The sequence below is a fragment of the Oncorhynchus kisutch genome, unplaced genomic scaffold (genome assembly GCF_002021735.2).
Source record: "Oncorhynchus kisutch isolate 150728-3 unplaced genomic scaffold, Okis_V2 scaffold3711, whole genome shotgun sequence".
Lineage (NCBI taxonomy): Eukaryota > Metazoa > Chordata > Actinopteri > Salmoniformes > Salmonidae > Oncorhynchus > Oncorhynchus kisutch.
The window spans coordinates 422,695-445,628 of record NW_022265656.1 but is presented as its reverse complement, the minus strand read 5'-3'; the positions used below and the strand labels follow the sequence as shown (position 1 = coordinate 445,628).

General features: G+C 44.0%; 1 protein-coding gene across 1 annotated transcript; it reads left to right on the top strand.

Annotated features, from left to right (window-relative positions):
* Positions 1-26: 26 nt before the first annotated feature.
* LOC109876927 (cytoplasmic dynein 1 intermediate chain 1) lies at positions 27-20,698 on the top strand. The gene is made up of 16 exons (XM_031820843.1): positions 27-450; positions 7,432-7,577; positions 7,971-8,088; positions 11,043-11,100; positions 11,974-11,979; positions 12,777-12,836; positions 13,000-13,115; positions 13,668-13,760; positions 13,903-14,065; positions 15,693-15,792; positions 16,041-16,166; positions 18,240-18,386; positions 18,900-19,013; positions 19,643-19,776; positions 20,101-20,245; positions 20,645-20,698. The coding sequence occupies exons 2-16, from the start codon at positions 7,470-7,472 to the stop codon at positions 20,696-20,698; spliced, it is 1,542 nt and encodes a 513-aa protein (XP_031676703.1). The 5' UTR covers positions 27-450; positions 7,432-7,469.
* Positions 20,699-22,934: the final 2,236 nt, after the last annotated feature.

The following is a 22,934-nucleotide window of genomic DNA, read 5'->3' as shown; positions in this document are numbered from 1 at the left end:
TGTTGTGAAAGCAAGCTAAATGCTGCCATCTAGTGGCCATGTGCAGTTATTCACACATTATTAGTAGTGGCATTGTTGGCCTTAATTTTTGCAATTTCTGAAATAGATTTATCGTTTTCTCTTCAATGACCATATTGTTAATTTGAGATTATAATATGGCACATGTATCATCTATATTGTAGATTAAGTCATCACCTTATTATCTCAAACATTCCTGTTTGTACAACAATGACGTATGCTATACTGGCTACTTCCGGACGGAATCTAATTACAATTGAGAAAGATAGCAGCGCTCGAGCGGCTAATTCTATGTCCTTTGTTGTATTATATAAACGTCTTGTCCGTGGTGATATTGTCTATATAAATCACGCAGGTCTTTTTGCCTGTGGTACGTCCGATATAGCTAATTCTGGAAAGGACCCGAGATAAACGCAAGGCACAGTGCAGACGGTAGGCTAATTAAAATGCACCTTTGTCTTGCATGAGCATCCTTTTAGCCGGCACCCAATGTAGGCCAAGTCTATCTAACGGTTCAAAATGTGTTCTGGTCATTGTGTGAAAACCTAGGCGCACCACGATTTTAACTGGAGAATACATGGTTTTACTGGTGATGGGGAGAACAATCTAGAAATGAAATGTATTCAATGTGCTGCAAATGTAGCAAAACATGTTCAATGTATGTACAGCGTAATAAGCCTCACCATGGCATCCAGGGCCATTGCTTTTTCGTTTTTATTATTTAATTGGTAGTTATTATAGGCGAGTCCACACTGTCAAATACTGTATGATGTACAGTATTTGGAGTGCGTGATATCAACATTTCTCTACCATCATGCCATAGGCTACAATCCTCATTTCTGCTTGTTTTGTTTTCCATGCCTCGGTCTGCTCGGTCATCCATCAGGATTTAAAATAAAGTTTTTTCTTTGTCTCGTAGTGTTTTGTCATTTTATTAATGTTTTGCATTACGTTCCCACTTCTCATTTTCATAATTTAATAGCACCTACTTACTGATCGTGCAGGTAAAGAAAATATTTGTACTGTAACGACCCTGGGTTTATAAGCGCGGAAATCGACTCTGCAGCACGAGCATGCTTTTGCGGCACAGTCAATAGCGCGCCGGACCTCGAGCTAGAAGGTCGCGGGTTCGAGACTTGCTCCCTGCTGTTTCATTACAGTACGTTGTTCATTTAGTATCAAATGTATCATTTGCTTTCAAAATGTACTTGCCACTTTCCAATGTAATAACTGCATCTTTGGGAGTTGCATCTCCTTGGCTCCTAGGTGCTGTAAATAGTTCCATCCATATAATTAGAATAAATGATGTTCCATTCTCACTATGCTTTGTCAGTCCAATCACACAATTTCATGTCGAATTGAACATCCCAACCATTCGCCCATACGTTAGTTTATGTTTCCGGCATTGATAGATACACAATGACACTGATACAGAGATTAAAGCTATAGGTGGATACTGATACAGAGATTAAACCTATAGGTGGACATGATACCGATGCAGAGATTAAAGCTATAGGTGGATACTGATACAGAGATTAAAGCTATAGGTGGATACTGATACAGAGATTAAACCTATAGGTGGATACTGATACAGAGATTAAACCTATAGGTGGACATGATACTGATACAGAGATTAAACCTATAGGTGGATACTGATACAGAGATTAAACCTATAGGTGGATACTGATACAGAGATTAAACCTATAGGTGGACATGATACTGAAACAGAGATTAAACCTATAGGTGGATACTGATACAGAGATTAAACCTATAAGTGGATACTGATACAGAGATTAAACCTATAGGTGGACACGATACTGATACAGAGATTAAACCTATAGGTGGATACTGATACAGAGATTAAACCTATAGGTGGATGCGATACTGATACAGAGATTAAACCTATAGGTGGATACTGATACAGAGATTAAACCTATAGGTGGATACTGATACAGAGATTAAACCTATAGGTGGACATGATACTGAAACAGAGATTAAACCTATAGGTGGATACTGATACAGAGATTAAACCTATAGGTGGATACTGATACAGAGATTAAACCTATAGGTGGATACTGATACAGAGATTAAACCTATAGGTGGACATGATACTGATACAGAGATTAAACCTATAGGTGGACATGATACTGATACAGAGATTAAACCTATAGGTGGACATGATACTGATACAGAGATTAAACCTATAGGTGGACATGATACTGATACAGAGATTAAACCTATATTTATTTATTTTATTTAACCAGGCAAGTCAGTTAAGAACAAATTTTTATTTACAATGACGGCCTACCAAAAGGCAAAAGGCCTCCTGCGGGGACGGAGGCTGGGATTAAAAATGTCAAATAAATGAAATATGAATATAGGACACAACACACATCACGACAAGAGAGACAACACAACACGACATAAAGAGAGATGTAGGTGGACATGATGCTGTGCATGACCCATGGATTGATGTGTAATCAACTGTAATGGTAGCATTGAAGGGTTTTGTAGAACACCTATATTTAGTGCTAGAAAGGGGCTTGTTAATCTTGTCTACCAGCCAGCTTTCTGAACCTACAGCACCAGTCAAAGTTTGGACACACCGACTCATTCAAGGGTTTTTCTTTATTTTTATTTTTTTAAACCATTTTCTACATTGTAGAATAATAGTAAAGACATCAACACTATGAAATAACACATATGGAATCATGTATTAACCAAAAAAGGTTTAAACAAATCAAAATATATATTAAATAAGAATATGTTCCTAACTGACTTGTTACATAAAGGTTCAATAAAAATATGAAACATTTTAAATTATGATAATTCCGTTTTCCATGCAGTTCTGTAGCCTGGTCCCAGATCTGTTGTCTCCTTCTGTAGCCTGGTCCCAGATCTGTTGTCTCTTTCTGTAGCCTGGTCCCAGATCTGTTGTCTCTTTCTGTAGCCTGGTCCCAGATCTGTTGTCTCCTTCTGTAGCCTGGTCCCAGATCTGTTGTCTCCTTCTGTAGCCTGGTCCCAGATCTGTTGTCTCCTTCTGTAGCCTGGTCCCAGATCTGTTGTCTCTTTCTGTAGCCTGGTCCCAGATCTGTTGTCTCTTTCTGTAGCCTGGTCCCAGATCTGTTGTCTCCTTCTGTAGCCTGGTCCCAGATCTGTTGTCTCCTTCTGTAGCCTGGTCCCAGGTCTGTTGTCTCCCTCTGTAGCCTGGTCCCAGGTCTGTTGTCTCTTTCTGTAGCCTGGTCCCAGATCTGTTGTCTCCTTCTGTAGCCTGGTCCCAGATCTGTTGTCTCCTTCTGTAGCCTGGTCCCAGATCTGTTGTCTCCTTCTGTAGCCTGGTCCCAGATCTGTTGTCTCCTTCTGTAGCCTGGTCCCAGATCTGTTGTCTCCTTCTGTAGCCTGGTCCCAGATCTGTTGTCTCCTTCTGTAGCCTGGTCCCAGATCTGTTGTCTCCTTCTGTAGCCTGGTCCCAGGTCTGTTGTCTCCTATAGCCTGGTCCCAGATCTGTTGTCTCCTTCTGTAGCCTGGTCCCAGATCTGTTGTCTCCTTCTATAGCCTGGTCCCAGATCTGTTGTCTCCTTCTGTAGCCTGATCCCAGATCTGTTGTCTCCTTCTGTAGCCTGGTCCCAGATCTGTTGTCTCCTTCTGTAGCCTGGTCGCAGGTCTGTTGTCTCCTTCTATAGCCTGGTCCCAGGTCTGTTGTCTCCTTCTGTAGCCTGGTCCCAGGTCTGTTGTCTCCTTCTGTAGCCTGGTCCCAGGTCTGTTGTCTCTTTCTGTAGCCTGGTCCCAGGTCTGTTGTCTCTTTCTGTAGCCTGGTCCCAGGTCTGTTGTCTCCTTCTGTAGCCTGGTCCCAGATCTGTTGTCTCCTTCTGTAGCCTGGTCCCAGGTCTGTTGTCTCTTTCTGTAGCCTGGTCCCAGGTCTGTTGTCTCCTTCTGTAGCCTGGTCCCAGATCTGTTGTCTCTTTCTGTAGCCTGGTCCCAGATCTGTTGTCTCCTTCTGTAGCCTGGTCCCAGATCTGTCTGTGCTCTTGCCAACTCATTTGCTCATTGTCAAGCCAAACATACATGACAAGGAAGGACAAGGAGTTGGCATGTTAGCACAAACAGACTGGCACTCAGGCTAGCAGTTCTCAGAGAGAATTGGTGAATTTTCTAGTGGTCCTACTGTGTTGTATATCAACATGCAGAATGAACCAGGCTAACTGTGTTGTATCAATGTACAGAATGAACCAGGCTAACTGTGTTGTATGTATCAACATGCAGAATGAACCAGGCTAACTGTGCTGTATCAACATACAGAATGAACCAGGCTAACTGTGCTGTGTCAACATGCAGAATGAACCAGGCTAACTGTGCTATATCAACATACAGAATGAACCAGGCTAACTGTGCTGTATCAACACACAGAATGAACCAGGCTAACTGTGCTGTATCAACATGCAGAATGAACCAGGCTAACTGTGCTGTATCAACATGCAGAATGAACCAGGCTAACTGTGCTGTATCAACATGCAGAATGAACCAGGCTACCTGTGTTGTATGTATCAACATACAGAATGAACCAGGCTAACTGTGTTGTATGTATCAACATACAGAATGAACCAGGCTAACTGTGCTGTATCAACATGCAGAATGACCCAGGCTAACTGTGCTGTATCAACATGCAGAATGAACCAGGCTAACTGTGTCCTATGTATCAACATTCAGAATGAACCAGGCTAACTGTGTCCTATGTATCAACATACAGAATGAACCAGGCTAATTGTGCTGTATCAACATGCAGAATGAACCAGGCTAACTGTGCTATATCAACATACAGAATGAACCAGGCTAACTGTGCTGTATCAACATGCAGAATGAACCAGGCTAACTGTGCTGTATCAACATGCAGAATGAACCAGGCTAACTGTGCTGTATCAACATGCCCGAATGAACCAGGCTAACTGTGTTGTATGTATCAACATACAGAATGAACCAGGCTAACTGTGCTGTATCAACATACAGAATGAACCAGGCTAACTGTGCTGTATCAACATACAGAATGAACCAGGCTACCTGTGCTGTATCAACACACAGAATGAACCAGGCTAACTGTGCTGTATCAACATACAGAATGAACCAGGCTAATTGTGCTGTATCAACATGCAGAATGAACCAGGCTAACTGTGATATATCAACATACAGAAGGAACCAGGCTAACTGTGCTGTATCAACATGCAGAATGAACCAGGCTAACTGTGCTGTATCAACATGCAGAATGAACCAGGCTAACTGTGCTGTATCAACATGCAGAATGAACCAGGCTAACTGTGTTGTATGTATCAACATACAGAATGAACCAGGCTAACTGTGCTGTATCAACATACAGAATGAACCAGGCTAACTGTGCTGTATGTATCAACATACAGAATGAACCAGGCTAACTGTGCTGTATCAACACACAGAATGAACCAGGCTAACTGTGCTGTATGTATCAACATACAGAATGAACCAGGCTAACTGTGCTGTATCAACATGGAGAATAAACCAGGCTAACTGTGTTGTATGTATCAACATACAGAATGAACCAGGCTAACTGTGCTGTATCAACATGCAGAATGAGCCAGGCTAACTGTGTTGTATGTATCAACATACAGAATGAACCAGGCTAACTGTGCTGTATCAACATGCAGAATGAACCAGGCTAACTGTGCTGTATCAACATACAGAATGAACCAGGCTAACTGTGCTGTATCAACATGCAGAATGAACCAGGCTCACTGTGCTGTATCAACATACAGAATGAACCAGGCTAACTGTGCTGTATCAACATGCAGAATGAACCAGGCTAACTGTGCTGTATCAACATGCAGAATGAACCAGGCTAACTGTGCTGTATCAACATGCCCGAATGAACCAGGCTAACTGTGTTGTATGTATCAACATACAGAATGAACCAGGCTAACTGTGCTGTATCAACATACAGAATGAACCAGGCTAACTGTGCTGTATCAACATACAGAATGAACCAGGCTACCTGTGCTGTATCAACACACAGAATGAACCAGGCTAACTGTGCTGTATCAACATACAGAATGAACCAGGCTAATTGTGCTGTATCAACATGCAGAATGAACCAGGCTAACTGTGATATATCAACATACAGAAGGAACCAGGCTAACTGTGCTGTATCAACATGCAGAATGAACCAGGCTAACTGTGCTGTATCAACATGCAGAATGAACCAGGCTAACTGTGCTGTATCAACATGCAGAATGAACCAGGCTAACTGTGTTGTATGTATCAACATACAGAATGAACCAGGCTAACTGTGCTGTATCAACATACAGAATGAACCAGGCTAACTGTGCTGTATGTATCAACATACAGAATGAACCAGGCTAACTGTGCTGTATCAACACACAGAATGAACCAGGCTAACTGTGCTGTATGTATCAACATACAGAATGAACCAGGCTAACTGTGCTGTATCAACATGGAGAATGAACCAGGCTAACTGTGTTGTATGTATCAACATACAGAATGAACCAGGCTAACTGTGCTGTATCAACATGCAGAATGAACCAGGCTAACTGTGTTGTATGTATCAACATACAGAATGAACCAGGCTAACTGTGCTGTATCAACATGCAGAATGAACCAGGCTAACTGTGCTGTATCAACATACAGAATGAACCAGGCTAACTGTGCTGTATCAACATGCAGAATGAACCAGGCTCACTGTGCTGTATCAACATACAGAATGAACCAGGCTAACTGTGCTGTATCAACATGCAGAATGAACCAGGCTAACTGTGTTGTATCAACATGCAGAATGAACCAGGCTAACTGTGTTGTATCAACATACAGAATGAACCAGGCTAACTGTGCTGTATCAACATGCAGAATGAACCAGGCTAACTGTGTTGTATCAACATACAGAATGAACCAGGCTAACTGTGCTGTATCAACATGCAGAATGAACCAGGCTAACTGTGCTGTATCAACATGCAGAATGAACCAGGCTAACTGTGCTGTATCAACATGCAGAATGAACCAGGCTCACTGTGTTGTATGTATCAACATGCAGAATGAACCAGGCTAACTGTGCTGTATCAACATGCAGAATGAACCAGGCTAACTGTGCTGTATGTATCAACATGCAGAATGAACCAGGCTCACTGTGTTATATGTATCAACATGCAGAATGAACCAGGCTCACTGTGTTATATGTATCAACATGCAGAATGAACCAGGCTCACTGTGTTATATGTATCAACATGCAGAATGAACCAGGCTAACTGTGTTGTATCAACATGCAGAATGAACCAGGCTCACTGTGCTGTATCAACATACAGAATGAACCAGGCTAACTGTACTGTATGTATCAACATGCAGAATGAACCAGGCTAACTGTGCTGTATGTATCAACAGGCAGATTGCTGCTTTCTTATCTATCTAGTAGGACGAAGATGTCTGACAAAAGCGACCTGAAAGCTGAGCTGGAGCGAAAGAAACAGAGGCTAGCTCAAATACGAGAGGAGAAGAAGAGAAAGGAGGAGGACAGGAAAAAGAAAGAGGTGAGGAGAAATCTCTATTCATTTGAATGTGATGTGAACTTCTTTGGTTTAGTGAATAGAGCATTTCTACAACAGGTTATAAGAAGTCTGATTTGGGTTGGTAGTGTTTCTGAAGTCTTTGTGGAAATACACTGCCTCCGATCCAAATGACACCCTATTCCCTATATAGTGCACTTCAAATGGCACCCTATTCCCTATATAGTGCACTTCAAATGGCACCCTATGCCCTATATGGTGCACTTCAAATGGCACCCTATTCCCTATATAATGCACTTCAAATAACACCCTATTCCCTAGATATTGCACTACTTCTGGCCAGTTCACCACGTAGGGAATAGGGTGCTATTTGGGACAGAGACAGTGATACTGAAGTTCTCCCCAACACCTGTTCAGTCTGAGAGTCTGCAGCAGAAAACAGAGAATGTCTCTGAAGATTCTGACTTGGACCGCAAACGAAGAGAGACGGAGGCGCTGCTGCAGAGTATTGGGATCTCACCAGAACCACCATTAGGTATACCAGTCATATCCTTGTTGCTTTCTGAGACCATCCTATCCTACCATCCTACTGACCTTTCTGAGACCATCCTACCCTACCATCCTACTGACCTTTCTGAGACCATCCTACCCTACCATCCTACTGACCTTACTGAGATCATCCTACTGACCTTTCTGAGATCATCCTACCCTGCCATCCTACTGACCTTTCTGAGACCATCCTATCCTACCATCCTACTGACCTTTCTGAGATCATCCTATCCTACCATCCTACTGACCTTTCTGAGATCATCCTATCCTACCATCCTACTGACCTTTCTGAGATCATCCTACCCTACCATCCTACTGACCTTTCTGAGATCATCCTATCCTACCATCCTACTGACCTTTCTGAGATCATCCTACCCTACCATCCTACTGACCTTTCTGAGATCATCCTATTCTACCATCCTACTGACCTTTCTGAGATCATTCTACCCTACCATCCTACTGACTTTCTGAGATCTTTCTACCCTACCATTGTACTGACCTTTCTGAGTTCATTCTACCCTACCATTGTACTGACCTTTCTGAGATCATCCTATCCTACCATCCTACTGACCTTTCTGAGATCATTCTACCCTACCATCCTACTGACTTTTCTGAGACCATCCTACCCTACCATCCTACTGACCTTTCTGAGATCATTCTACCCTACCATCCTACTGACCTTTCTGAGACCATCCTACCCTACCATCCTACTGACCTTTCTGAGATCATTCTACCCTACCATCCTACTGACCTTTCTGAGATCATTCTACCCTACCATCCTACTGACCTTTCTGAGATCATTCTACCCTACCATCCTACTGACCTTTCTGAGATCATTCTACCCTACCATTGTACTGACCTTTCTGAGACCATCCTACCCTACCATCCTACTGACCTTTCTGAGATCATTCTACCCTACCATCCTACTGACCTTTCTGAGATCATTCTACCCTACCATTGTACTGACCTTTCTGAGATCATTCTACCCTACCATCCTACTGACCTTTCTGAGATCATTCTACCCTACCATCCTACTGACCTTTCTGAGATCATTCTACCCTACCATTGTACTGACCTTTCTGAGATCATTCTACCCTACCATTGTACTGACCTTTCTGAGATCATTCTACCCTACCATCCTACTGACCTTTCTGAGATCATTCTACCCTACCATCCTACTGACCTTTCTGAGACCATCCTACCCTACCATCCTACTGACCTTTCTGAGACCATCCTACCCTACCATCCTACTGACCTTTCTGAGATCATTCTACCCTACCATCCTACTGACCTTTCTGAGACCATCCTACCCTACCATCCTACTGACCTTTCTGAGATCATTCTACCCTACCATCCTACTGACCTTTCTGAGATCATTCTACCCTACCATCCTACTGACCTTTCTGAGATCATTCTACCCTACCATCCTACTGACCTTTCTGAGATCTTTCTACCCTACCATCCTACTGAACTTTCTGAGATCTTTCTACCCTACCATCCTACTGACCTTTCTGAGATCTTTCTACCCTACCATCCTACTGACCATTCTGAGATCATTCTACCCTACCATCCTACTGACCATTCTGAGATCATTCTACCCTACCATCCTACTGACCTTTCTGAGATCATTCTACCCTACCATCCTACTGACCTTTCTGAGATCATTCTACCCTACCATCCTACTGACCTTTCTGAGATCATTCTACCCTACCATCCTACTGACCTTTCTGAGATCATTCTACCCTACCATCCTACTGACCTTTCTGAGACCATCCTACCCTACCATCCTACTGACCTTTCTGAGACCATCCTACCCTACCATCCTACTGACCTTTCTGAGATCATTCTACCCTACCATCCTACTGACCTTTCTGAGACCATCCTACCCTACCATCCTACTGACCTTTCTGAGATCATTCTACCCTACCATCCTACTGACCTTTCTGAGATCATCCTACCCTACCATCCTACTGACCTTTCTGAGATCATCCTATCCTACCATCCTACTGACCTTTCTGAGATCATCCTACCCTACCATCCTACTGACCTTTCTGAGATCATCCTATCCTACCATCCTACTGACCTTTCTGAGATCATCCTACCCTACCATCCTACTGACCTTTCTGAGATCATTCTACCCTACCATCCTACTGACCTTTCTGAGACCATCCTACCCTACCATCCTACTGACCTTTCTGAGATCATTCTACCCTACCATCCTACTGACCTTTCTGAGATCATTCTACCCTAACAAAAACATTTCCAGTGAGAATGTTTTTCAGACCTGAACTAGGTTTAATCTGTGTGTGGGAAACTGGCCCGTCTTTGTTTATTGAGTGTATCTTGTGGTAATGGTCTCCATACAAAATAATCAGGTCATGAAATGATCTTCAGTTTACAGTATATCATATATTTAAACAAATCATTTACATTATTAATTGACTCTAATTTCCCTTTATGGTATAAACACATTAAAATTCCATTGTGTCATTGCCAAAAGCTTAGGTATAAAAATCCAGTCATTTGGTTGGTAGGGTTATATATTCATGGCTTTGATGCCATTTTGTTTAAATGAAGATGTATTTGAAGAGACTACTGCAGGTATGAATCTATGTATTCGGTTCAGAGGGTTAGTTTGATATGATGTGTCAACATATTGAAAGATTTCACACTAGTTTGGCAGTCGGTCGTTATTATGTCACAAACCAGTTGGGTGTCCATCCGGAAGTACGTTTGACGATTTCTTTCCCTCTTTTCTTGTGAATTCTTCTTCCTTTGCGTTGAACCATTTCAATCCATCCTGTTGATTTGGAACCCTTCTGGTTTGGCTGTGGGGGTCTGACTGCTGGCCACCAGTGCAGCCTCTGCAGCTCTTAACATGGGATACCTGTTATTTTCATTATTTAGTCCCAACCCCTATGTCTCCCTCTTCACAATCAGTGAGCACCACCAGTGATGCTGGCAGCCAGGAGTCCGTAGATGGGGGGACAGTGGGAAGGTATGGAACATGCTCTTTACTCTATCACACACCGATACACACACACACACACACACACACCGACACACACACACACACACACACACCGACACACACACACCGACACACCGACACACCGACACACACACACACACACCGACACACACACACACACACACACACACACACACACACACACACTGACACACACACACACACACACACACACACTGACACACACACACACACACACACACACACACACACACACACACACACACACACACACACACACACACACTGACACACACACACACACACACACACACACACACACACACACACACACACACACACACACACACACACACACACACACACACACACACACACGCACACACACACACACACACACCTGCTATCAGATGTAGTATTGATGTCATGGAAGATGTTCACTGTTACAACCAAGCAGAAGGTATTTTAGTACTGTTCCATGATTTTCTATATGAACACACAGACACATGGATGTACAGTTGGAAAGAATTGGTATTGGCATTCTATACGACAACAACAAGGTATATTGTATGCTAGAAGCTTCTCTCTTTGGTTCTAACAATTCCTAAATGTTAGTCTATCAATGTAGCTAACATTATGAACATATGACATTGAACATGAGAACTGTGGAAATGCTTGTGTCCCAAATGGCACTCTATTCCCTACAGCAAATAATATAGTGCACTACTTTTGACAAGAGCCCATAGGACTTCTGGTCAAAAGTAGTTCACTATGTTGGGAAAGGGGTACCATTTGGGACTCAGACAATGTATATGCGCACAGTGGCACAGAGTATCTGATGTTTATCCCTTCTCTTTTCATCTTGTAATGGGACATCAGATATAGGTAAGAACCAGAGTCGATGTACTAGTGATTATGGAGAAGATGTTTCTGTTCAGGGAGACTTCAGTATCGTCGTGCAGTGACATCAGTTGATTATGTGACATCAGTGACATCAGTTGATTATGTGACATCAGTTGATTATGTGACATCAGTGACATCAGTTGATTATGTGACATCAGTGACATCAGTTGATTATGTGACATCAGTGACATCAGTTGATTATGTGAGATCAGTTGATTATATGAGATCAGTTGATTATGTGAGATCAGTGACACCAGTTGATTATGTGAGATCAGTGACACCAGTTGATTATGTGAGATCAGTGACACCAGTTGATTATGTGAGATCAGTGACACCAGTTGATTATGTGAGATCAGTGACACCAGTTGATTATGTGAGATCAGTTGATTATGTGAGATCAGTGACACCAGTTGATTACGTGAGATCAGTGACACCAGTTGATTATGTGAGATCAGTGACACCAGTTGATTATGTGAGATCAGTTGATTATGTGACATCAGTGACAGCAGTGGAACTGTGAATGTGTCTCTGTCCCAAATGCCACCCTATTCCCCATATAGTCAACTATTCTTGACCAGAGCCCTATGAGCCCTGGTCAACATTTGTGCACTACTACATAGAACATAGGGTGGTATTTGGGATCCATCCTGTGTTTTGTTTAATGTTTGTTTTGTGTACACACTGTCATGCATGAATTCATATGTTCTAAAAGGGATGTCCCTTGAGTTGATGTATGGACTAATTTGTGTTGTTTTGGCGCCCCCTGCTGCTGTGTTTAGGACCCTGCAGTGGGACACGGACCCCTCTGCTCTCCAGCTGCAGGCAGACTCTGAGCTGGGGTATGTCTTTCCTCTTGATTCTGCTCCCAAATGGCACCCTATTCCCTATATAGTGCACTACTTTTGACCAGAGCCCATAGGACTTACACAAAGGTTATATTTTTCTTGACTGATAGCAGAGTGTTCCCTGTATGTCTTCTACACCATTTATTCCATCTTTCAGGCGCAGGATGCACAGACTTGGAGCGTCAAAAATAGTACAGATTGACTTCGTTCCCAAAGAGCTTGTGACCTACACTAAAGAGACCCAGACTCCTTCAGCAGCACATCAATCTGAAGGTAATGAATATTGAGTTGGATGTTGAATTGACTCTTGAATTTGAGTTGACTCTTGAAGTTGACTCTTGAGTTGACTCTTAAAGTCAACTCTTGAAGTTGACTCTTGAGTTGACTTTTGAAGTTGACTCTTAAAGTCAACTCTTGAAGTTGACTCTTGAGTTGACTTTTGAAGTTGACTCTTAAAGTCAACTCTTGAAGTTGACTCTTGAGTTGACTTTTGAAGTTGACTCTTAAAGTCAACTCTTGAAGTTGACTCTTGAGTTGACTTTTGAAGTTGACGCTTAAAGTCAACGCTTGAAGTTGACACTTGAAGTGGACTCTGTATGTGTGTAACACAGGAGGTTGGTGGAACCTTAATTGGGGAGGACTGGGCTCGTGGTAATGACTGGAGTGGAATCAGTGGAATGGAATCAAATACCTCATACACATGGTTTCCATGGTTTCCAAGTGTTTGACACCATTCCATTCACTCCGTTCTGGATGTTATTATGAGCCGTTGTCCCCTCTGCAGCCACCTGTAGTGTAGAACATAAAACACGTCTTTCTTCCCAGAAGAAGAAGAGGATGAGGAGAGCAGTGAGCCTAAAGCTTCCCCTCAGACTGACCAGCCGGAGGAGGAAGGAGAGGCAGAGGACAGTAAAGAGGGTAATAATGACTTTATGTTCTTTAACACACTGCTGTTAGGAAAAGCACTCGCAGCCTCTGAGGTGACTTGTTGGGCAGCTAAACATATACAACCAACAGATATTCTCAACACTGGTATCACAATGTGTGTGATCCCTCTCAGCCCATCCCAGAGAGCTGACGGAGGAGGAGAGGGAACAGATTCTCCACTCAGAGGACTTCCTGGTGTTCTTTGAGCGGTCGGTCTCTGTGGTGGAGCGGGCGCTGGCCGAGGAGGGAGACATCTTCTTCGACTACAGCGGCCGGGACCTGGAGGACAAAGAAGGGTGAGCATTGGCGTGTCCCAAATGGCACCCTGATCCCTATGTAGTGCACTACGTTTGACCAAGGTCCATAGGGCTCATCAGCTCATCACAGCTTTGTACTGAATTTCCATTAATAAAACAATGAAAAACTGAAAAGTCCCAGTTATTGCAGGATATCCAAGGAATGGGGCCATTTAGGATGCACACCATGTTCCCTGTGGATGGATGTTATGGGAGGAATAAGTACACATTACACTGGAGTAGCACTGGAGTGGCACTGGAGTAGCACTGGATTAGAACTGGAGTAGCACTGGAGTAGCACTGGAGTAGCACTGGAGTGGCACTGGAGTAGCACTGGAGTAGCACTGGAGTAGCACTGGAGTGGCACTGGAGTAGCACTGGAGTATAACTGGAGTAGCACTGGAGTGGCACTGGAATAGAACTGGATTAGAACTGGAGTAGCACTGGAGTAGCACTGTAATAGAACTGGATTAGAACTGGAGTATAACTGGAGTAGCACTGTAATAGAACTGGATTAGAACTGGAGTAGCACTGGAGTAGAACTGTAATAGAACTGGATTAGGAACTGGAGTATAACTGGAGTAGCACTGTAATAGAACTGGATTAGAACTGGAGTGGCACTGGAGTAGCACTGTAATATAACTGGAGTATAACTGGAGTAGCACTGGAGTGGCACTGGAGTAGCACTGTAATAGAACTGGAGTATAACTGAAGTAGAACTGGAGTGGCATTGGAGTAGCACTGTAATAGAACTGGAGTATAACTGGAGTAGCACTGGAGTGGCACTGGAGTAGCACTGTAATAGAACTGGAGTATAACTGAAGTAGAACTGGAGTAGCACTGGAGTGGCATTGGAGTAGCACTGTAATAGAACTGGAGTATAACTGAAGTAGAACTGGAGTAGCACTGGAGTGGCATTGGAGTAGCACTGTAATAGAACTGTAATAGAGCTGGATTAGAACTGGAGTAGCACTGGAGTAGTACTGTAATATAACTGGATTAGGAACTGGAGTATATATAACTGGAGTAGCACTGTAATAGAACTGGATTAGAACTGGAGTATAACTGGAGTAGCACTGTAATAGAACTGGATTAGAACTGGAGTATAACTGGAGTAGCACTGTAATAGAACTGGATTAGAACTGGATTAGCACTGGAGTAGCACTGTAATAGAACTGGATTAGAACTGGAGTATAACTGGAGTAGCACTGTAATAGAACTGGAGTATAACTGAAGTAGAACTGGAGTAGCACTGGAGTGGCACTGTAATAGAACTGTAATAGAGCTGGATTAGAACTGGAGTAGCACTGGAGTAGTACTGTAATATAACTGGATTAGAACTGGAGTAGCACTGGAGTGGCACTGGAGTAGCACTGTAATAGAGCTGGATTAGAACTGAAGTAGCACTGGAGTAGAACTGTAATAGAACTGGATTAGAACTGGATTAGAACTGAAGTAGCACTGGAGTGACACTGGATTAGAACTGGATTAGAACTGAAGTAGCACTGGGGTAGCACTGTAGTAATAGAACTGGAGTAGCACTGGAGTAGCACTGGAGTAGCGCCGGAGTAGAATCAGAGTAGAACTGGAGCGAACATCTTTCCCATTTCCCTTTCTGTCTTATCAGGGACATGCAAGGTGGATCCAATCTGTCTTTCAACCGTGTGTTCCATGACGATCACTGGTCCAAACACCGAGTAGTCACCTGCTTAGACTGGTCCCCACAGGTACAATGGAACTTTCTCCCAGTTTAGAACATATCTGATGCATCTACTTCCTTCATTTCCTTTTTTGTCTATGTCAAGACCACAGAACCAGAATGAATGCCACTTTGAGTTCACCCCTGAGTTTACAGTCATGGTCAGAGGTTCCAAGCCCGTTCTGTTCATTCCATTTCTATGGTCAAGACAGAAGAAGAAGACTTGGTTGAAGTAACAATCCCAGTCCTGTTCTATACTATATTGTGTCTTTGCAGTACCCTGAACTGATGGTGGCCTCTTACAACAGCAACGAGGATGCTCCACACGAGCCTGATGGGATAGCGCTGGTGTGGAACATGAAGTTCAAGAAGACCACTCCAGAGTATACATTTCACTGCCAGGTCAGCAGCTGTTTGTTGATCTGATGTGACGTATGACTGATGCTTCAGAGAGGATGGATGACATTTCATTATACAACGTTGAAGTCATTTTACTTGCTAACATTCAGAACCACAAGTTAAAAACATAATGGAAGGGAATATATTGTTAAATATCACACAATATAATGGCAGGCAGCCTAGTGGTTAGAGCGTTGTAGTAGCAGTGTGACTGTGTCTTTAAGTCCCAGTATTAGTAGCAGTCTGACTGTGTCTTTAAGTCCCAGTATTAGTAGCAGTCTGACTGTCTTTAAGTCCCAGTATTAGTAGCAGTGTGACTGTGTCTTTAAGTCCCAGTATTAACAGAAGTCTGACTGTGTCTTTAAGTCCCAGTATTAACAGCAGTCTGACTGTGTCTTTAAGTCCCAGTATTAACAGCAGTCTGACTGTGTCTTTAAGTCCCAGTATTAGTAGCAGTCTGACTGTGTCTTTAAGTCCCAGTATTAACAGCAGTCTGACTGTGTCTTTAAGTCCCAGTATTAGTAGCAGTCTGACTGTGTCTTTAAGTCCCAGTATTAACAGCAGTCTGACTGTGTCTTTAAGTCCCAGTATTAGTAGCAGTCTGACTGTGTCTTTAAGTCCCAGTATTAACAGCAGTCTGACTGTGTCTTTAAGTCCCAGTATTAACAGCAGTCTGACTGTGTCTTTAAGTCCCAGTATTAACAGCAGTCTGACTGTGTCTTTAAGTCCCTTTATTAGTAGCAGTCTGACTGTGTCTTTAAGTCCCAGTATTAACAGCAGTCTGACTGTGTCTTTAAGTCCCAGTATTAGTAGCAGTCTGACTGTGTCTTTAAGTCCCAGTATTAGTAGCGGTCTGACTGTGTCTTTAAGTCCCAGTATTAACAGCAGTCTGACTGTGTCTTTAAGTCCCAGTATTAACAGCAGTCTGACTGTGTCTTTAAGTCTCAGTATTAGTAGCAGTCTGACTGTGTCTTTAAGTCCCAGTATTAGTAGCAGTCTGACTGTGTCTTTAAGTCCCAGTATTAGTAGCAGTCTGACTGTGTCTTTAAGTCCCAGTATTAGTAGCAGTCTGACTGTGTCTTTAAGTCCCAGTAACCTAGTGGTTAGAGTGTTGGACCAGTAACCGAAAGGTTGCTAGATTGAATCTCTGAGCTGACAAGGTAAAAATTGATCGTTCTGCCCCCACTGTTCCTAGGCCCTCATTGTAAATAAGAATTTGTTTTTAACTGACTTGCCTAGTTAAATAAAGGTAAAATAAAAACTAACATAATTTAACTTGATTCAAATCATTATTATATTATTCTAGGTAGTTTTGCTGTATATTGGCATCTCATTTTACTCTCTCTCTATCTCTCTATTTCTGTCTCTGCCTCCTCTGGTTATCTGCCTCTCCCTCTTTCTCTCTCTATGTCTTTCTCTCTTTCTTTCTCTCTCTGTCTTTCTCTCCCTCTTTCTCACTTTCTCTCTCTCTGTCTTTCTCTCTGTCTCTTTCTCACTTTCTCTCTCTCTGTTTCTTTCTTACTTTCTCTCTCTGTCTTTCTCTCTGTCTCTTTCTCACTTTCTCTTTCTCTGTCTTTCTCTCTTCTCTCGCTGTCTCTCTATCCCTCTCTTCCCCTCTCTCTCTCTTTCTCTCTCTGTCTCTCTATCCCCCCCCCCTCTCTCTCTGTCTCTCTATCCCTCTCTCTCTCTCTCTTTCTCTCTCTGTCTCTCTACCCCCCCCTCTCTCTCTCTGTTTCTCTATCCCTCTCTCTCTCTCTCTCTCTCTCTCTGTCTCTCTATCCCCCCTCTCTCTCTATCCCTCTCTCTCTCTCTCTTTCTCTCTCTGTTCCTCTACCCCCCCCCTCTCTCTCTCTCTCTCTCTGTCTCTCTATCCCTCTCTCTCTCTCTGTCTCTCTATCCCCCCCTCTCTCTCTCCCTCTCTCTCTCTCTCTCTCCCTCTCTCTCCCTCTCTCTCTGTCTCTCTACCCCCCCCCCCTCTCTCTCTCTCTCTCTCTCTGTCTCTCTATCCCCCCCCTCTCTCTCTCTCTCTGTCTCTCTATCCCTCTCTCCCTCTCTCTCTCTCTGTCTCTGTCTCAGTCGTCAGTGATGTCTGTGGGCTTTGCTCAGTTCCATCCTAACCTGGTGGTGGGGGGAACTTACTCAGGACAGATTGTGTTGTGGGATAACCGTAGTCACAGGAGGACCCCCGTCCAGAGGACCCCCCTGTCTGCTGCAGCACACACTGTAAGTTAACAGACACCTCCCTCCACACACTGTAAGCTAACAGACACCTCCCTCTACACACTGTAAGCTAACAGACATCTCCCTCTACACACTGTAAGTTAACAGACATCTCCCTCTACACACTGTAAGTTAACAGACATCTCCCTCTGCCTCTCATATACTCTACTGTAGCGTATTTATATCAGTGTGACCTCTGGGACCGTATCAAACTTTTTAGAGTAGGAGTGCTGATCTAGGATCAGGTATCCCGTGTCCATGGAATCTTATTGGTTGTCATCTGAGAACTCCTACTCTAAGTTGCTTCGTATATACAGCCCCTGATCAGCCCCTGGTCTCTGATTCAAGCTGCTTTTTCTTTCTTTTTTAACTAATTCTAAAAGATTTCAAACAGATTTGTGTTAACCTCGTCCCCAGGCCAGTTGCGTATAAGAAGCGTTGGGAAGAAGTGTCTGGGGAACAACATTAGATTTGTGGTAACATATCTAAGAACCGACCTACTGTTCTTTCCTCTAGCATCCAGTGTACTGTGTGAACGTGGTGGGTACCCAGAATGCCAACAACCTGATAACAGTGTCTACTGATGGGAAGATGTGCTCCTGGAGTCTAGACATGCTCTCTCAGCCTCAGGTGAGCAGAGGGGCATAAGCTGCTTCCTAAATGGCCCCCTATTCCCTTTATAGTGCACTTATTTTGACCAAGGTCCATTGGGTAATAGTGCACTACTTTTGACTAGGGTCCATTGGGTAATAGTGCACTATTTTTGACCAGGGTCCATTGGGTAGTAGTGCACTACTTTTGACCAGGGTCCATTGGGTAGTAGTGCACTACTTTTGACCAGGGTCCATTTGGTAGTAGAGCACTACTTTTGACCAGGGTCTATTGGGTAATAGTGCACTACTTTTGACCAGGGTCCATTGGGTAATAGTGCACTATTTTTGACCAGGGTCCATTGGGTAGTAGTGCACTACTTTTGACCAGGGTCCATTGGGTAATAGTGCACTACTTTTGACCAGGGTCCATTGGGTAGTAGTGCACTACTTTGACCAGGGTCCATTGGGTAGTAGTGCACTATAAAGGGAATAGGGTTGCCATTTGAGACGTATGTATCGCAATAAACTCCTATTAATTCTCCTCAGAGAATTTATCTAAATAAACGATTTCATTATATATGATTTTTTTATCCATAAAGAAAATGACTAGTATTTGTCTTTGTTCCATGTTTATTGAGGTAAACTATATGAGCCTGCATTTAACAGGAGAGTATGGAGCTGGTCTACAATAAGTCCAAGCCCGTAGCAGTAACAGGAATGGCCTTCCCTGCCGGAGATGTTAACAACTACGTGGTGGGAAGCGAGGAAGGGATGGTGTACTCTGCGTCCCGCCACGGCAGGTTAGTGAGCTGAGGCTCAACAGGGACACTTATTTATAACATGAATGTGTCTTCACGTTTCCATAGAAACAGCACATGACACTGGGGGATGTGTGTAATGTCAGTCTCTCCACATTATCTACATTTTACAATGTTTTTTATTGTTACAAATGATGCAACATCATGAAGTTGATGTTATTTATGTTTCCAATTAAAACAGCGTAAGATGTTTGCGATATGTGTGTGTCCTTCGACCAACCAACCTACGGTATCTGGAATGATAGCTTTATCTTAAGGCTCATTGAATGTACTTAGGTGAATGCCTTGTTATGTTGTTGTGTGCAGTAAAGCAGGTATAGCTGAGATGTTTGAGGGGCACCAGGGCCCAGTGACTGGGATCAGCTGCCATAACGCTGTGGGCACTGTGGACTTCTCACACCTCTTCATCACGTCCTCCTTTGACTGGACTGTAAAACTGTGGTCCATCAAGGTAAGACAAGTCACAATAGTGCACATGGTAGCAAAACGTTTTGCAAAGGAACATCAAACCAGCCTTTCTTATTGGACAACTTCAGCTTGTCCCCTCCCTGTTTCAGTCCATTTTCTTTCGCCTGGTGCCTAGTGAACACGATCCAGCTACAGCACACTTTGATTGACTTGGCCCCCCATCATGAGGCAAATATAGAGATAGCCTACCTGTATGTGTCTACGGGTTGTGTTGCTGTTCATCATGTGATCGAGCACATTGCAGCATATGCTTGACTAACATGGGCATCATAAACATGGTGTTTGTATGGGAAACACTATTTCACGTACTCCTGGGGTAAGGAATGTTTTTGGATCCCTCAGGATCCTCCTGGGTTAAAAGAATGTTTTTTGGATCCCTCAGGATCCTCCTGGGGTAAAGAATGTTTTTGGATCCCTCAGGATCCTCCTGGGGTAAAGAATGTTTTTTGGAAAATTACACTATGCTCCATCACATGATGACATAAACACAAATCCGAGCCGTATACAACTCTACACATATTGTTATGTCATCTCAAGTCGTCATAAGTCTACTGAAAACACAACAAAGAGTTTGTTGTTTTACCGACTTAAAGGCATCACTGTGACACAGCAAGTGGTGGGATTCTAAAAATAGAACAATAAGGCCATAGAGTCCTGTTATTAGAGGACTGTGAGCTGTGGTACCTCCTCCATGGCTGGATTACAGACCAGGGGTAAAGAGTTAGGTAAATCCAGTCAGAGGGGCTTTATGGGAGGTGACACACAGGGGACATGTCACAGTGAGTCGGCAGAAATACCAGAGCCCTCAGAAGTCCCCCTTGTCCCCACTGCGGCACTCACAAACCCCAGCCTGAACCCTAGCCTGATCCAGAGGCATGGAAGGCCATTTATATTTATCAAGACTAGTGTTCACTTGCAGTGTGTTTCAAATTTTGGGGGGGATTAGTCAAAAAAAAAAAATGAATACTTTATGTCTACACCTGCAAATGAAATCAATTCACTTAGAATTAGGCTCTGGCCTGTGAAAGGTTCTGGACCAGTGGAAGGTTCTAGGCTAGTGGAATTTGTCATAGACATGGATGTAAAGAAGGACCAGTACACTCCAACACATACCTTTACAATAGTATGCATGACAACCAGCCCTGTAAAACCCTCGCCTATTGGCTCATAAATTCAGTTTTTCCTACCCGTCTCCTCCTCTCTTCCTCTCTTCCCTGCCAACAATGACATCCCCAATCAGCTCTGTAACCCAACCTCTTTGTTTTCAGCTAACTGCTCTTACACTACAGCTTGTGACTTGGCTGACCCTACGTAAATATAGAGTTGTAAACGCACACTAAAGGAATACATTTAAACAGCCGGACCCTGAAGAATCCTCTTGGATCCTGGAGATGTTTACCAAGCCTTGATGAATGAGTTGAAAGGAGCCAGCATATGGGTATTCAGTTTAGGGAGAGACATGCGTGTTCACAGACACACACGCACGCACACACACTCACACTGACACACAAAAACACACACACACACAAAGGATTAGTGTCTATACAGAAGGTGGGGCCTCCATTGTGGCAGCATTAGGCCTCATTAGAACATATTTCCACCGTGACGCCTACTTTGTAGTCAGAGCCCTCCAGATGTTCCTTACACTGTCTACTCAACAGAGTGTGTGTGTGTGTGTGTGTGTGTGTGTGTGTGTGTGCGCGTGCGCACGTGTGTGTGTGTAGATTGTGTGTGCGTGTGCCCATGTGCGTGGTTGCTTGTGTGCATGAATATGTGTCCATGGCTGTGCGTCCCCATGGCTGTGTGTGCCCATGCTGTGTGTCCCCATGGCTGTGTGTGTCCATGGCTGTGTGTCACCATGGCTGTGTGTGTCCATGGCTGTGTGTCCCCATGGCTGTGTGTCCCCAAGGCTGTGTGTGTCCATGGCTGTGTGTGTCCATGGCTGTGTGTCCCCATGGCTGTGTGTCCCCATGGCTGTGTGTCCCCATGGCTGTGTGTGTCCCCATGGCTGTTGTGTCCATGGCTGTGTGTCCCATGGCTGTGTGTCCCATGGCTGTGGTGTCCCCATGGCTGTGTGTGTCCATGGCTGTGTGTCCCCATGGCTGTGTGTGTCCATGGCTGTGTGTGTCCATGGCTGTGTGTGTCCATGGCTGTGTGTGTCCTCGGCTGTGTGTGTCCTCGGCTTTGTGTGTCCATGGCTGTGTCTGTCCATGGCTGTGTCTGTCCATGGCTGTGTGTCCCCATGGCTGTGTCTGTCCATGGTCCATGGCTGTGTGTCCACATGGCTGTGTGTGTGTCCATGGCTGTGTGTGTCCATGGCTGTGTGTCCACATGGCTGTGCCATGGCTGTGTGTGTCCATGGCTGTGTGTGTCCATGGCTGTGTGTCCCATGGCTGTGTGTCCATGGCTGTGTGTGCCCATGGCTGTGTGTGTCCATGGCTGTGTGTCCATGGCTGTGTGTCCCCATGGCTGTGTGTGTCCCCATGGCTGTGTGTCCCCATGGCTGTGTGTCCCATGGCTGTGTGTCCATGGCTGTGTGTCCCCATGGCTGTGTGTCCCCATGGCTGTGTGTGTCCATGGCTGTGTGTGCCATGGCTGTGTGTGTCCATGGCTGTATGTGTCCATGGCTGTGTGTGTCTATAGCTGTGTGTCCATGGCTGTGTGTGTCCATG